This window comes from Aphelocoma coerulescens, chromosome 19 (assembly GCF_041296385.1).
Source record: "Aphelocoma coerulescens isolate FSJ_1873_10779 chromosome 19, UR_Acoe_1.0, whole genome shotgun sequence".
Taxonomy (NCBI): domain Eukaryota; kingdom Metazoa; phylum Chordata; class Aves; order Passeriformes; family Corvidae; genus Aphelocoma; species Aphelocoma coerulescens.
This window is the reverse complement of record NC_091032.1, coordinates 9,957,454-9,973,888: the sequence shown is the minus strand read 5'-3', so window position 1 is coordinate 9,973,888 and position 16,435 is coordinate 9,957,454. Positions and strand designations below refer to the sequence as shown.

The following is a 16,435-nucleotide window of genomic DNA, read 5'->3' as shown; positions in this document are numbered from 1 at the left end:
GTCGCCCAGCTCCAGGGAACATGGATCTGTCCCAAATGGGGTGCTAACAGCCTCAGGGACCTTTCACAGGTCCTTCTCTCCCGCTAGTGCCCTTCAGCTGGAAATATGTGCTGCTGTGGGAGGACGTGTCAAGGCTCAGGAGATCCATGGCCATCGCAGGTTGGAGATCTCAGGTGAAAGGTGCCATTGAGGTGCAAAGCTGCAACTCACCACCGAGACAGGACTGGGTTTGACTGAGGTTGAGCCCTCTGACCAAGAACACTCTGGTGTGTGACCCAACCCAGTGAGTTCCCCTCAGAAGGGTTCAGGCTCCCGCCGGGGATCGGGGTCCCCAAAGCAGAGGGGACCCCCGCAGGGGAATCATGATCCTCTAGGGCAACAAAGGTCCCTTTAGGGATCAGCCGCTCCAGGGGATCAAGCTCTCCCCCCTCGGGGATCAGGGCCCGAGGAGTGGAGCCCCCGGGGCACCGCCGGCCCCTCACACCGGCCCCGGCCCCTCACACCGCCCCGGCCCCTCACGGCCCCTCACGGCGCCCCCGCCCCCGCGGCCCCGCCCCTCCCGCCGCGCGCCGCCCCGCGGCATTGTGGGATGAAACAGGATGTAGGCAGAACAGCGCGGGCGGACGGGCCGGGCGCGGCGGGCCGCGCAGCGCCGCAGCCAATGGGTGCGCGGCGCGCGGGGCGGCGCAGCCAATGGGGTGGCGGCGGCCCGCGCGCCGCAGCGGGCGGGGCGGTATTTGAGCGCGGCGCGGCGCCGGGGCGCAGAGCGCGCGGGGCGCCGAGCCGAGCGGAGCGGGCTGAGGCAGCGCGGCCGGGCCTCCTCATACCTCCTCCTCGGTGCCGTGCCTCGCCCTCCCGGGGTGGCCCTGTCACTGTGAAGGTGAGCGATGCCTCCGCTGGACCGGGGCTCTCCAAGCCTCGCCCGGCACCGGTCGCTCCTTGTGCGGGGTGGCGGCGGGACCGCCCCGAGGGCGGAGGTCGCTGCCGGGGCCGGGCGCGACCGGTTCCTGGGGAGCGATCGGAGCCCGCCCCTCCCTAGGGGTCCTCGCCGCTGCGGAGCCGGCCCCGCTCCAGGCAAGGTCACCGTGGCCTCGGGCGGCCCTAGAGCTCCCCCCGTGAAGGTCACGCAGGGCTCCGGCTCCCGGGAGTCCTGTGGGGGAAGGGGCTGTGCCGCACCCCTCTCCAGGGCTCTTTTCGGCCAAAGTGGCGGATGCGGTTTGTGCAGGGGTTGGGCCCCGTCCCCGGTCGCGAAATCTATGCTGTCCTGGTGGGGGAGCGGTGGGTGCTGGGCTTGGGCCCCGTTCCGAGCCGTGGGATCTGTGCTGTCCTAGTGGGGGAGCGGTGGCTGCTCCCATTCTCGCGATCCATGCTGTCCTCATGGGGGAGGTGGTGGATGCTGGGCTTCAGCCCCATCTCATTTCTAGGGTTCTATCCTGTCCGGAGAGGAAAGGAGTGGTTACCAGGGGGCTTGTGTCTCATGCTCTTCCCAAAGCCCCAGCTTGTCCTGCTGGAGTACTGGTCTTGGGACTCATGCTCATTTTAAGATCTCATCCTATCCTGATAAGAAAAGGGTTGGGTGCTGGCTTGGGCCTGATTTCTCTCCCGAGGCCTCATACTACCCTGGAGTGGTAGCTGGGGCTGTGGTCTTCGTCCTCACAGACCACATCCTGCCCTTGTGGGGAAGGAGTGGCTGCTGAAGCTGTACTGTTACCCCTTCCTAGGCCCATCTTGCCCTGAGATGGGTGCTGGGGCTTTGTGGTTTTCCTCGGGGAGGGCCAGGTTGGGTGGCAAGACCCCGAGGGCCACCTGTGATCTTGTGGTTTAGGGTTACGATGTGTATGTGGTGCTGCTGGGCGGGTGGGCCCTGTAACCCCCGAGGGAATGAGCAGAGGCTGGGGCCCTGCTCTCTGGTGTTCGGTTGCGTGCAGGGTGTGACACTCCTGTGGCAGGTGCAGGAGACCCTCCCTCCAGCAGCACAGCCACTGCCAGCCCCTGTTGTGGTTGGCCACGGGGCATGCTGTGCCCTGGAGCAGTGCAGGGGAGGGTGCTGTGCTGGGGAAGGCCTCCTGGCCAGCGTGTGCAGCCCTCCTGAAGGATAATCATTTTTTTCCTCTGGCGCTGTCGCCCGTGGCAGCACAGGCCTGCACTGGGATGGTCCTCGCCTAAACAATGAGGAGGAAAGGTGCCTTTTGCAGGTCACTCTGTGGCTGGTTATGCAATGGCAGGTGCCCTCTGAACTCTCTGAGCAGTGCAGGTGTGTGAAGGCCTGGTGTGTGTGAGGGCTTGCTTGCTCTCTTTCCCTAAAGAAGCTTTTCTGGAAGAATGACCCACAAGTGGATTTCTGCTGCTTCCCTCTTCCTGTGGACTGGACACCCAGAAGACTTTTCCAAGGGATTGTCAGATTCCTGGGTGGTGAATCCAAATCTACAGGCATTTGGACTGTTCTGAGCTGTGTCTTCTCTTCCCTCGGCTTCTGGGCTGCAGGCAAACCCCCACTGGCTGTAGCCACAGCATGGGAAGGAACAAACTGCCAGGAAGTGGCTTTTCCAGCTCTGTGATAGGGGCATGTGCTCTCTGTTGGCATTGGAGCTCAGTTCCTGTCATTCCTCCCGATGCTGTTAGTGTGTGTTAATAGCAGTGCTCTATTAAACACTGTATCTAAATTGTATAAATTAAGGTGGCAATAGAAGTCTTCAAGCAAAGGCAGAGGGAAGAATTGAAGTATTGTAATCAGAGGGCTGCAATTATGTAACTGGATTCTCTTTCTCTCTGGGTAGCAAGCTCCTTTAATTGCTGTAACAAAGCTACTCCTTCAGTTTTCTGGGACTCTTCCAGGAAGTGATCATTGCAGCAGATTTTTTTCACTCCACAGCAGAGCTAAAAATGTGTAGTTTCACTGTTTCAAAACATGCTTGGTAGTATCACTCAAGACTTATAGTGCTGTAAAAGGATTTAGGAAACTTAATGGTGCTCAGCAGGCTTGATTGGAGGCACTCCTTGCCATTAAGAAGCTTATTTCCACAAAGTTTTAATGTGCTGGAGTAAGAGCTGCTGCAAGGTGAGCAGCTGTGTCCTTCTTGGTGCAGTCACCTGGATCCCCAGGTAACATGTGCCTCCCCAGCCCCTGAGTGGGGAATGGGAATGAGGGCTGTGGTGGCCAGAGCAGGACTTCATGGTGCTCCTTCTCCAGGGCTTGAAGGAAAACTGTGGTGCTGGGATTGTCAAATCCCAGTTTTTTAGGATGATATGAACTGTGCTGGAAACTTCCCAGTACTGAACACCTCACTGGAAAGGCCATGTCAGATCTAACGGCTGCAGTGGTACAAAGCAGTTTGAGAGCAAAGCGGGCTGCACACCTCACTCCAGAGCAGCACATCCCAGTTTCCTACCAGTCCTGGGCTGCAATAGCATGCTGGTTTTGGCATCTGTGTTGTGGTTCCTGGGTGAGGAGGGGGCAGGAAAAGGAGGGCTTTGCTGAGCTCTGGCTCTCTGGTGGGACTTGCCCTGTTTCCAGGCTGCAGTGTGGTGTTAACCTGCTTCTGGCTTGTCAGACTGGCTGTGTCCTGTGGGAGCAGCTGAAGGCTGGGTTTCATGGCAGAACAGCAGGGAGGTGAGGGGATGATGATGGCTGAATGTGGAATAATGCTTCTTCCAGGCTAAATGAGCAGCAGGAACTGTGACACCTGGGATGGGGGAGAATAAAAGCACTGCTGCTCTGAATGTGCTTCCTGAGCCTCTGTGCCAGTGACAGACAGTCTGGGATCTGTTGCTTGCAAGGCTGTGAGCAGAGGATGTTCCAAAACACTGGTACACCTGGAAGGCAAACTTGGCTGTAGCCTCTTAGTGTACAGGAGGGCTGTGGCTCTCTGCAGATCCTGTCTCCTCCCACACAAAAGCTTTTCCTGCGTGTGGTTAATGCAGGTGGTGGTGCTGGACTGTCTCTGATCTAACCTCCAGCCAGTGCTGGTGCTCTGGCTGTAAGGGGCACCTTGGCCTGGGGCTGCTGTAGGCAACCCCGATAAACTCACTCTGGCCATAACAGGGGTTTGTAGTATTGGCTTGTGACGCAGCCTGCACGGAAAGGACAACCTCTAATGCACAGGAAGCATCTCCTGTTTGGGAAGGGATTAAAGGAATCTATGTTCTGCCTTAGGTTCACGATGTCTGACAGAAAGGCCGTGATCAAGAATGCGGACATGTCCGAGGACATGCAGCAGGATGCTGTAGACTGTGCTACACAGGCCATGGAGAAGTACAACATAGAAAAGGACATTGCAGCATATATCAAGAAGGTAACTCCGGGATGAGGGTGCTGTGCTGGCTGCGACTTCCCAAAGCTCCCGAGTCTGTCAGGAGCTGAGTGGCTGAGGCTTCATGCTTGCATGCTGGGAGGGAGAAGATATGTGGCTGCTTTACTGCTGTTTTCAAGAGGATGGAGTGACTTCTCCAAGGTCGGGGAGGGCTGTGGCAGAGCTCTGGCAGGCTCTGAGCAAACTGCAAGTGCTGTCCCTCAGGATTTGCCAGCCTGGAAAGGGCTCTGCTTAGGACTTGCTCCACAGAGCTGCAGCACCAGTGCAGGTGGGATCATCCCAATGTTTCACTTGGTGGGCAGCAGTGCACGTGTGGTTCTGGGATGGGTGCTGTGCAGGAGGATGGGCCTTGTGCTGGGGCTGTGGAAGCTGCTGTGATAGAAACAGTGCAAGCAGCTGCCCTGGCTGGTGAAGAGGTTGTCTCCCCATTTGCAGGAGCCTGTTAAGTCTCATGCTTGATGGTACCTGGGGAGCTGTTGGTTCCCCTTGTAGCAGCTTCTCAGAATGGTCAGGCAAAGTGCTTCTAGAAGAGGGAAATGTGACTTCACAGGCGGTGGAGTCCTGGCACCTCGGCTGGTGTTTGGGCCTTACTTGTAATCTAAGCTTGAAGGCAAAGGATTAAAAGGTGTCTCCTGACTTCTCAGATCACTTTGAGGCATGACTTAGCTCTAAGTGCTTGGGGCAATGCAGCCTGTAAAGTGAGGGAGTGCAACAGAAGGCATCCAAAAAGAAGTTGGCCTTTATTTCATGAGTGTGTTGGGAGGAGGGAAGCAATTTGATGCACCTTCATGACCTGGCAAGAAAGCCTTTTCTTTACTTCAAAGGTTACCTGCAAAGAGCTCAAACTCTTCTGCTGTCTGAGAACTAGAACTGGCTTTAATCTTGGATGTTGAGTCTGTTCTTCTGGCTCTGTCTCAGGGGAGGGAAGGGTGTTCTTGGGAGTAGTGTGTTAATCAGAGGGAGGAGAATGGTCTTTATCCGGCCTGCTAAGTAGGAGAAGACTCTTGAGCCAGCAGTCAGCTTGTTCACTTCTGACCTCTTGGGTCTCTGTGCTCTCTGGCCTGTGAATCTGCCTGCTTATTTTCAATGTGGATTTTCTCCCCTTTGTGTACAAAAGTCCCAAATAGCAGAAGCCAGGCTTTTCCTCCTTCCTTTTTTTTTTTAGGTGACCTTTAAGCTCAGATGCCTTGCTAGAGCAGACGTGCCAAAACCTTTTTTTCATTTTTTGTGAGTGGGTTTGGAATGGGAGAGGAGAATTATTCCCCTGATTAGCCTACACACAGGGCTGTACCAAGGAGAGCTCTTGCATCTGCTCTTCTTGCCCAGGGCTGATGGTGCTTCAAGGCTCAGAAGATGTTTTGCTTGTGTTGAATCCTTCAAACAATCTAGTGCAGAGGTTTGGTTGCTTAATTTAATAGTGTCTTGCAGTGGGGAATCTCAAGATGCTGCAGGTGGGAGGAGAGGTGATAGTGTGTGAACAGAACCAGCTCAGAATTTGTGCTTAGAACTATTTTCATGTGGGCTTTCTTGGCCTTAATGCCTCTCTTCTCTTTCTTCAGGAATTTGACAAGAAATACAACCCAACTTGGCACTGCATTGTTGGCAGAAACTTTGGCAGCTATGTAACACACGAGACAAAGCACTTCATCTATTTTTACTTGGGTCAGGTTGCAATTCTTCTCTTCAAGTCTGGATAGGAAGTAGGAGCGATTGAAATTTGGACTGTAATGCACTGATGGCTGAAGCCACGACTCCCTCTAACATGGCTATGCCGCTGCATGGACTGTATACTATATTTAATGTGTATATGTTGCAGTAAAAATCTACTTCTGTTTAGTTGCCTGGGAAGAAGGCGGCATTTTTTTGTTACTGCTTTTTTTGGTTGTATTGCACTAGGAAACCTGTAAATGCTTAAACAATGGCCTTTACGTGGGAAGAAATAAAACTATTCCACAACAGCTCCCTCACTGGTAACTCCTTCTTTGAGGCTGGGAAAACTTCTTTGGGCAGGCCAAAAGCCCCTGACTTCCTTACTGAGTCCTGTTAGACTGTTAATCTTGCAAAGAGGAGCAAAGCCAGTGTGAGCCTCTGTCCCACCCTGCAGACTGTAGAGAGCTGGCTCTCCCAGTACCCTCGGGGCAGGTCTTAGACCTTTCCTGAAAGCTGGTGGGGTGGCTCTGGGTGACGTGGCTTCCACACCCAAGGTGAACTCCACCTTTGACTGTGATACAGGCTTGCAGCTGGCACCCCTCGGTGTTCTTGCTCAGTGCCCTTCGCTGTATTTTTGGCTCTGCTGAAACACTGACCTAGACTTGAGTAAGCAACTCAGCCTGGTCTGGAAGGCTTCAAAAACAGCCCCTGAGTTCCTGCTTGTTGCAGAAAGCAGCATCCTGTGGCTGAAGTCTTTAGACCTTGATACTGAGCTCTAAAGCCACGTGGCCTGGCCCCGCAATGGAGTGGGATATCAAATTGGTGACTACTGACAACAGCTCTATTTGGCATGTTTGTAGCCAGTTGTCTCAACACTGCCTTAACTTGATGCTCTCCTTAAAGCAAGCTAGTCGTGTGGAAGACTTGTAAGTGGCCACTGTCTCTTTTTTCCTTTTTTTCTTTTATTTTATTTTCTGTAGCTAATAAGCTATTTCTGGAGGATCGTCCTCCATGTTCTGATATCTGCTTTTGTTCTTAAAGCACAGTACCAAGAAGTTAAATTTACATGTGATGTTTGTGTGAAGGAAACTCATGTGACATCTGCTTCAAAGGCAGACAAATGTCTTGGTCTCCAATAGGTTCAGCAGTGATGTTGTCTTAGTACGTACTGACTCGGGATTACACTGCAGGAAGTTCTGATCTGGGTGTGGAGAAATGCTGTGTGATGGCAAGTAAATCCCTGGTGCTTGTTATAAGCTCTGATTATTGGTTTGCTGACTAATGCATTGGCAATACCACTGGGCTGGTGAGCCCAGCTTGTGTCTCTGAGATTAATTTGCTGTTGGGAATAAATCATTGCTGGGGGCAAAGGGCAGAGTGAAGGGAGCTCTTTGTGAAATGATTTGGTGACCCAGGTTGATGACTTCCTGAAGTAAAAGTCCTTCTTGTCTCTGTGCAAAATCCAAAGTATGCCTAATTTTGTATTATGGATAGAACAAAGTTGTAACTAGAAAGAATGTAGCTGTCATAAGTTCATGTTGATGGAAATGTCTGCACTGGGGTAATGTGCCTTGGACTGTCTGGGGCACTCGTGTGGTCTTGTCTCTTCAGAACTCCACTCTGGGTCTGAAAGGAGAATGTTTTGGGTTTGTTTTTTTCCAAGCATGAGTCTAATGTGAGTCTGTTCACGGTCTCTCGTGGAGCAAGATCTGTTCCCTTCATAACTGCAATTGCTCAAATACCATTTTTTTTTTTTTCAAACATTAAAGGTGAATTGACACATTTAAACAGCTTCTGGTTTCTTCTTCCTTACCAGCTGTCCTGAGCAAAGCCTGTCCTTGTCCAGAGAGGGTGAGCAGCAATTTCTCTGCCTTGGAAGATGCTGATGACCCAAAGAAGGCAGGTCAGGGAGGGAGAAATGACCGGAGGTGGCCCCTCTGTGCTGGTGCTGACCTCTATCTCTGCTCAAAGGCTGAGCCAGAGGGAGGGATTGAGGGAATTGTGTCCTGCTGCACTCTGATGGGATGCTCTGTGCTGCGTAACCTGGATCTGAATGGGTTGGAGCTGACCTCTTAATGGATTCAGGCAGCCAGGGGCTGGTACAGCAGCTGGTGTCCTGGCTCCTGCACAGGAAGGTGTCTCCCTGCTTCCCACGAAAGTAGGTTTTCCCTTCAGGCCTCCTCCCTGTGCTGGAGAGAAAGCTGAGAGCTGCATCTGATGTGTTTAATGCCTCTCACAGTGTGGGGGCTGCAGGCTTACCCTTAAACAACCCCCTCAGCTTGTTATCTTGCTCCTGATGCAACCTAAATTTGGGGTTGTGGCCTCCGTGATATTCTGGAAAAGCTGTGGGCTCTTCCCGAGCGCAGCAGTGTAACAGCTCTGCTGTGGCACAGTAACAGCAGCGTGACTCACGCCGAGCCGCTCCGCGCAGGCAGCAGCGCGGCTGTTACACACAGGCCATCTGCTCCAGCCTGCACCTGCCACTGCCCCAGAGCAGGGGTGGTTTCTACTTTAGGGGAGCTGGTGGTGATGCTCTTTTCTCAGCAGCCCCAGCCTTTTAGCTGGAAGTGGAATTGCTGGGCTTGAGTGCCAGCTGGGTTGTGCTGGGGCTCTGCATTCCCAGCCTGGCTCGGGCTGGGTCAATACTGTGGCCCCAAGGAAATGGTGCAGCCACGTGGGGCTGGGCTAGTCGAGTCCCCTTGGTACACAGGGCCCTTTGACAAAGCAAGAGGCAGAGGAACTGGCTCCTGAATCCCAGCTGCAGCACAGGAGGCTGCTGATCCAAACCTGTGAAACACTTCTCCAGCCTGAGTTTCATCTGGGAAACCCCCATTCCAGCCATGGATCCAGGGGCTGTGGTACTGCTGGAAATCAGTCCTTGGTGGGATGGGGAGGCCCTGCCAGGGCTGGACAGATGGTGTGCCCTGGAGCTGACACACACAAGTACAAAGTGGACTTGGTGCTTCCTTGGATGTGTCACTGCAGTAGGAATCCTGCTTCAGGCTGAGGAAAAGGAGCTGTAGCTCATATCTTCAGGAGCTAGGCAGTGAAACAGAGCAGTCTTTCCCCTAAACATCTTCCTTATAGCACTGGGGCCCTGGAAGACACAAACTGCCTAAATTTCAGCAGTGCTTCCCTCTACACAGCTGAGAGCAGGGGGAGGTTTGAACATGGAGCTGTGTCCCGCTTCCCTCCCCTCCCGCTCCCCAGCAGCTGACAAGGCTCTTGGCTTTGACTTTTTCCATTGCTGGGCTCCACTTTGTCTCCAGTTTCCACCAGGCACAGCTGTCCTGGATGATGCCTCGGAGCGTTAACTGTTTCTGTGCTGGAGAGACCAAGGGCCTGTTCCCCAGATGGCTGCTCGGTTTCAAGCTATTTGGAAACATCTGGATCTGGAACACCGAGTGGAAGGTATGTATCTGCAGGGGGAACATCTGGAGGAAGAAACTGCTTCCAGATGTGTTTGGGCAAAAATGCTATTGAAATGTAAACTCAGTTTATGTTGTCCTGCCTCACAAGTGCTCAGAAAGTGCCTGGGTGCAGAGGACTCTGAGGCTGCTGCTGTGGGTGAGCTCTGGGTGCAGATGTGCCTGCAGATGTGCAGTTGCTGCAGGGAACGGTGTGGTGCGTGGCTGGCGAGAGAGAGTGTCATTGTTTTCTCTCTTACCAGCCAAGTCATTCAATCTCTCATGCAGAGTATTTCTTCCAGATGTGGAAGTGCCTTACAAAAGCAGAGCTGTGTGACACTGGAGAGCAGAGAGGCTGGGGTTGGGGAGCTGTGCTCTGTGGGCATTGCTACTAGACACTGCCTGGGATTCACTCTTCTGCAGAGTGAGCATGGGGCAAAGCCATGGGAGAAGGTGTCAGTCCATCAGCCTTGCTCCCTGCCTGCCTGGCACAGTGTTCTTCCCCTTCTCTGTGACCACCTGGGACTCTGGGAAGGGACAAGTGGCAGCACAGGCCTGGGAATTGCTCCTGTGGGAATACCCAGGCTGCAGCTCAGTGCTGTCCTTCCCTCCCAAGCAGCCTGCAGCATTGCATTGCAGTGTTACGCTCCGGGCACGTGGAAGCAGAGCCTGTCGCTGGAAAACCCAGTACCCAGTGGACCTGTTCCTTCTCCCAGTGCTTTTGCAGGCGATTAGTGATGAAGAGAGAGAACATGGAAATAATTTTTATTTCACTTTGAGCCTCTGCTGGGTAAATCCTGAGGAGGACGGTGGCACACAGTGAAGGAAGCAGGGCTGTGCCATCCCTGCCCACCCGAGGTTTCCCTCCTTTGTTCTATTTATTGAGCAAGGATCCTGACACCCTTTCCCAGACGGTGACTCACAGCAGCTCTGTCTGTGCAGAAGCCATGTGTCTTGGAGCACTTTATAGATACAGGAGCTGCAGGAGCCTCGCAGGAGCCAACTGTGTTTATTAAAAGATGATCAGATGTTTCCTTCCTTAAGGCAGTGTCTAGCTGAGGCTGGGTAATAACTCATTACCAACGAGACAAATAACTGCTTATCATCAGGTCAGTGCCTTTGCCAGCCCTTCTGATTGTGGTGGCAGGTGCTCTGAGCACTGGTGGGCTCAGCACCCAGAATAGGGGGTAAGAAGACCCCACTCCAGTTCCTGTCCCTTCCCCTGTGGCAGCCTGAGCTGCTGCTCAGCAGGCTTCGGCCCTGGGGTTCAGCTCAAGGAACAGCTTTATCCAGTCGTGGTGCAGCATGTTCCCTACTGCCCGTGGAATCAGGCTGCTGTAGTGACCTTTGCAGGCCATGTCGTTCCGTCCTGGTGCTGGGGACTTGGAGCCAGTGTGCCAGAGCTCCTTGTGGCCCGACAGAAAAATCAGCAGTGGGCCAGGGCAGTGCTGGACAGGCATCCCAGGAGCGCTGTGGGGCCATGGGTGAGGTGGGAGGCTATGATCCCCCATGTCCCCACATGCCCCATGCTGACAGGCTGGGCTGGGGAGAGGCAGAGCAGGGCCGGCTCTCGTCCCTGGGGCCGGCACGCTCTTGGGCTGGCTCAGAGGCTTTCCTCAGACGCCATCCTCTGGTGCAGCCGCCGCGGTCCTTCCCTGCCAGATGCCATGGCATCTCTCCATGTCCTTTGTTCCCTCCCTTGCTAACGCCTCTCCCATGATTTATGGCCGTTGCGGAGCAGCCTGGCTGCAGCTCGGCTGCTTGTCCAGACCCCTGGGCTCCGTGCCCTCGCTCCCAGCCTGGGGCAGGGAGGCTCCTGGGGAGCGCTCTGACCCCCCTGCATTCGGGCCCCCTTGCATTTAACCATGTGCATGGCCTTTTCTTTCACGTCCTTCCAGCCCGGGTGTGAATGAAGTGCTTTCAAGGGGAGGAGATTGTTGGGAGCCCAGCTCTGCCTGTGCATTGGTAGCAGCCCGTAAAAGCATCCCAGGAATTCGCCTCGGCGGCCCTGTGCGGGGTGAGCCAGTGAAAGACGCCCTTTGTTCCTGCAGCCGATCCCACACACCCTCCGACCGGGGCTGGAATCTGCAGCGCTGGACGTGTGCTCCCACTGCCTGCCACGCTGCACTGAGGCCCTCGGGAAGAGGTTTTCCCACGTTTTACCCTGGCCGGGGTGAGCAGGGCACTGGAGAAAGGCTTCCCCTGGCTGTACTGGTCGAGCCAGGCGTGTGTGACCCCAGCCTCAGCCCCGTGCTGCCTAAGCTGAGTCAGAGGGATGGAAATCCCTTCTTGCAGGGCTCCCTCTCCCCGCAGGGTTTGATTACAGGTTTGGGGTGTGATCTCGCGCCCATCCCGCGCAGATTGCCGCTGCTCGCCTGCTGCCTGCCCGGCTACCGGGGCCGCTCCGGCGGGGAGGGCCGGGGGCTGACACGGAGCCAGGCCGGGCCTCGCCGCAGCCTGCACACAGCCGCCTGGCGCCCGGCCCAGAACATGGCTCTGGAAAAAAATAAATGCCTTTGTTGTTGTTGAGGAAAGCCCAGAACGCTCCGACAAGGACACAACCTCTTCCTAAAGCTGGGTTTCAAAGCCCTGCTTTCTCAGAGGGTTCAAAGTGACCTGGCCAAAAGCATCTGCTGCTCCGTGGGTCAGCCTGGATGGAGGAAACCCTGACCCACGTTGCAAGGGCTCCCTCTGAAACCATGGCTTGCAGGGGGACCGAGGGGTGGGCACCCATGAGGCCCCTTCCACAGGCTGCCCACCCAGGGGTGCTGGGAGGGAGCCCCTGGAACTTTTCTGTGCTGTCATTAGCCGAAGAAAAGCTTTGGGTGACTCAGCAAGCGAGTGCCAGACCAGGGCTCGGACACTGCCTCCATCCTCCAGCAAGACTGACACATGCAGTTCAGACAGAGCCTGGGCTGGCTAAAGATACTGTGGTACTTAAATATTTTATAGAAAATCATTAAGCAATTAAATCTGGTGGATCTCACATCATACAAAAAGCAGCTTGAAGCCTGTGCAGTAAACAGGGCAACGCTTCCTGCTCGTTTGGGATGTCTTCTTGGAGTCTTAACTACAATACTTGCTTCAAAATAACTATAATTATCTCTTAATTGCCATTATTGTTTAACATTTTTAGCATTTGCAAGTGCAAACTGTTACAGTTTTCCATGCAGATACAATCAGTAGCCAGGGCTCACAATGAAAGCAATTAAAATCCTGTGATTATCACAAGGCTGCGTGTCTCTACACCAGCTTCAATCTGCATCACTTGCCAAGATGTAGGCTAGAAACTCAGACAAATTTAGCATTTATTTAGTAACCCAGCAAAGCTACTACCTCTTGCTGCCTCCAATGATTTGCATCTACGGCACTTTTTGGAAGGACAGGGGAGGGGAGGGGAAAGAAAGCAGTTTCTAGAATACATCCCAGGAGAATATACAGCAAGAAAAATTATGCACATGAATTATGCATCTGAATTATGATTTCACTCCTATTTTTGTCCGGATTAGCTCATGTTTGGTGTGCATCCCTGGCAGGGTGCTAGCAGAGCGCGCTCCAGCTCCCAGCAGGTCACTGCGGCTCTGGGTCCCGTGGTCCCTGCTCCACTGGCAGCCGCTTCCCAAGGGCTCACGGAGCTTCCTGGGGATCCAGCTCCCCGGCAACGAAGGAAGCCCCTGCTCCTGCACCCCTCTCGGGCTGGGTGGGTCGTTTTTCTTTGTTAATTGAATGCCTCTGTTCTGTAAACACAATGGATAAAAACAGATTTGGGTGTACGCTAAAAAAGCAGGTCTGCGCTATTTTGTAAAGAGGGGGAGGTGTTTGCAGGCTGTGCTGCCACCAGCCAGGCTTCAACAGTGTCCCCCAGGTCCCCACCATCTCCTGGGGAAGGCACACATGGAAACATCTCAGCCTCTGCCAGCTCTAGGGAGATAAGCCCAGGAGAGAAGTGCAAGGGGAAGGCAGTAGCAGGGCTTCCAAAATCTCACCAGATGTGACTGCAATCCCAGCTCACAGTCAAGTAAAGCCAGTAATCCTTCCAGGAAAAACTGCTTGAGAATCCTCAGCCCCTTTCCCAGGAGGGCTGGTGACCCCAGGCCAAGGATGTTTCCATGTGTAAGGAATTTCAATGGCCCTCATTGCAGGAGGGAATTATCCTCACTGGCTAAGTCAGCAGGGCACCTGCACCCAGGGTCCAGGCTGGGGTGGGTGTGAGCACAGGGCACCTTCCTGTGATGGGGCCATGTGTGTAGGGAGGCTTGAGGGGCTGTGAATGCTCCCTGGCCCTGGTTCTTCCCTCACCAAACCGCACATACCATCTCTGCTGCTGCCTTGGATTAACATCTCTGACATCCCAGCAGTTGTTTGCATGAGAAAATGAGATTAGGAAAGTATTTCAAGTATTTGTGTCTGTTGTTCAGTGGCAAACAAGGCTGGAGCCAGTGCTGTTTGTCCCGTCAGCTGGCCCAAAGCTTGGGAAAACAGCCAGGAAGGCAGTGGGAGACACCCAGCTAAGTACCAGGGGCTGAATTTGCACATACTTTTGGAGAATGGGAAATGTGGAGCATGGTGCAGGCAGAGGCACTGGCTGAACCTCCCTGTGTGTGCACCTTTGTGGGTACCCAAGGGCCTCCCTGGGACACCTCAGAGGATTGGGATTTTTCTACATTCAGGTGTTTCCCATCTGCTTTGAAATGCAGCTGGTAGGAAGTAAAAAGTCAGTGAATTTAGGCAGTCACAGGAAAGAGGAGCAAAGGCAGAATTAATGGAAAGAGGCATCTTGGAAAGTCTGGGCTTGAAACCCCTGGAACTGCCCACTGAGTTTTGGGCCAGTTGTGCTCCCAGAGTGGTCAGGTTAAGATGAACTCTCCAGTTTGCCTTTTGGAGAAAGGACACAGCTGGTGAGTGAGAGAGGTAAGGAGGAGGCCAGGAGAGCTGCAGCAGCTCCAGGTCACCATGTTTTCAGGCTCAGCAGGGCCCTGCCACTTCCTGGAGCTGTCCTGTGGTTCCTGTTCAGTTTGGCTTCCCTGTGGCAGCTGTCACCATCCCTGCATTTTCAAACCACCTGCCTGAATTTCAGGGAAATCATCCATATATTCAACAGGAATATCAATTTCCAGGAGCTCTGGGGGACCCTGAGATCAGAGCAGCTACTACAAGGATTATGCTGAACTGTGCTCACCCCACCAGAGCTGGAATTCCTCTTGGACAGGGTGTCTGCTGGGGGTGCAGGGAGCTGGGGGTGCAGGGAGCTGGGGGTTGTTTAAACTTCTCCTGGTCTTCCTCAGGGGCTCAGGTGTCCTGGGGTGGGCCCCCATCCCAGCTACTGGGATCCAGCCCAAGCGATGCAGCCCAGGGAGGACATTTTCTCCATGTTTTTACGCCAGAAGTGGCTCCTGAAATCAATAGAGAAGGAGATTCCTCTGCAGCCTAGGGAACCACCCTGTCCATGTTCTTCCCTGAGGCCTTCAAAGGCGCTGAGGAATCTAATTCCCACTAATTTGCTTTGAAAACACCAACTTAAAATTGTAATTATGGCCTGGTGTCTTGCTGCGGAGGGAAGACCCCAGCAGACTGCAGCTTCCTTGCTTCCCTAAGACATCAGTTTTGATGATTTATTAAGACTTACATTTTTAACAATATGATGTTGGTTAATGTTGGAAGATGTTCCTACAATTAATGAAAATTTCATAGACTGACTGGAGAAGAAAGAGACCATTTTATGTCCCCTACCAGATGGCCTAGACCAGCTGCTCACTTTTTTCTTTGAACTGTGATTCTAATGACTTCTCTGTCCTTTGAAGTCTGCTTAGAGCTGCTGAACCAGATGGATTTGCATGATAGTAGCACTGCACGTTTAACAGTGGAGGACTTGTGCTATTTTCCCTCCTGGCCACTGCTGAATGCTGCAGTTGGGGGATTTGGAGGGGTGAGTAAACCGGGAACATTGCCAGGCACTGGCAAAATATGTCTTGGTGTAACATCACTGGCTTCAGTGGAGTTATTCCCCAAACCCACAGTGTCCTTACCCTCCTCTCAGCTGGTTTTGTTGCTTTACAACCCATGGGACACTGTCAGCCATGGATTTATTGGGGCCTCACAAAGCGGGGACTGCTGTCAACGCACATTTCAGCACCATTTTAAAAAGGAAAAGAAGAAAGAGCGAGCTTTAAATATGTAATTAAGAAGTTTTTAAAATAATAAATCACAAAATAAAATGGTAACAAAAGAAACAAAACTGAAAAAGGTCCCTGAGTGTGAGTTTGGTATGAATTTATGCAGAGTAGAGAAGTTGGGGAGGCAACACTGACATTCCTGGGTTTGAAATCTCCAATCAACAGTGAAGGTGGCCACATCACTTTCTTATGCTGCCTCTCAGAGCACTCACAGGATCTCAAGCAGCTGCTCTCCCTGGAGCAATGTCCGGGCTGGGCTGGCACAGAGCTCTCTAAAATCTCTCAGGACTCTGATGATCCTTGTGGGTCCCTTCCAACTCAGGATATTCTGTCATCCTATGATAATCATCCCTGCACAATAATAAAGTGCCTGGGGCTGTCTCTGCACTGTTTCCATGTGCCTGCCTCAAAGGCCTTCAGGGACTTTTGAGGAACAAACAGCACAGGATAAATGGAACGATAAAGGGAAGGAGCAGAGCAATTACCCATAACCAGCCAGCCCAGGGCACAGAAGGATGCCAAGGCCATGGCACTGGTGGCACAGAACGTACTTTTCTTACTCAAGGTGGTCAGTGTGATAAGGAAATGGAAGGAAGGTAAACCAGAGGTAAGGCTTTGCCTGGATGTGACATGGAAGGAAAAGGCACCATGTCCTGGCCCTGGAGCCCTCCTGTTCCTTCCCAGGTGATGTGGATCCAGTGTTGGCAGCAGTCCATGTACACACAGCGAGGCAGGAACACTTGACTCAGCTCTGTTCGAGTGAATGTCCCCATCAACCAGGCCTTTCCAGTCCTTGGCTGCTCTTCCCAGATGCTGCTCACAGGGAAAGGCAGGAGCCCAGCTTCATTTGATGTTACCTGTCAGCGAGATGTTCATGCCGGTGAGCTGCAGATCC

The 16,435-nt window shown here is 53.4% G+C and overlaps 1 protein-coding gene across 2 annotated transcripts; it reads left to right on the top strand.

Moving 5' to 3' along the window:
* The first annotated feature begins 754 nt into the window (after window positions 1–754).
* Window positions 755–6,268, top strand: DYNLL2 (dynein light chain LC8-type 2). 2 transcript variants are annotated; one of them, XM_069033295.1, is made up of 3 exons: window positions 755–880; window positions 4,154–4,292; window positions 5,870–6,268. In XM_069033295.1, the coding sequence occupies exons 2-3, from the start codon at window positions 4,161–4,163 to the stop codon at window positions 6,005–6,007; spliced, it is 270 nt and encodes an 89-aa protein (XP_068889396.1). In that variant the 5' UTR covers window positions 755–880; window positions 4,154–4,160; the 3' UTR covers window positions 6,008–6,268. The 2 variants fall into 2 exon arrangements, with proteins under 2 accessions (XP_068889396.1, XP_068889395.1); XM_069033294.1 differs by lacking the exon at window positions 755–880 and having other exon boundaries at window positions 4,135–4,292.
* The last annotated feature ends 10,167 nt before the right edge of the window (window positions 6,269–16,435 follow it).

Excerpts from the sequence above, each read along its gene's own strand:
- DYNLL2 (XM_069033294.1), top strand. The coding sequence starts at position 4,140 with ATGTTCTGCCTTAGGTTCACGATGTCTGACAGAAAGGCCGTGATCAAG. Across the intron at positions 4,293-5,869 it reads TTGCAGCATATATCAAGAAG|GAATTTGACAAGAAATACAA; the intron begins GTAACTCCGGGA and ends CTCTTTCTTCAG.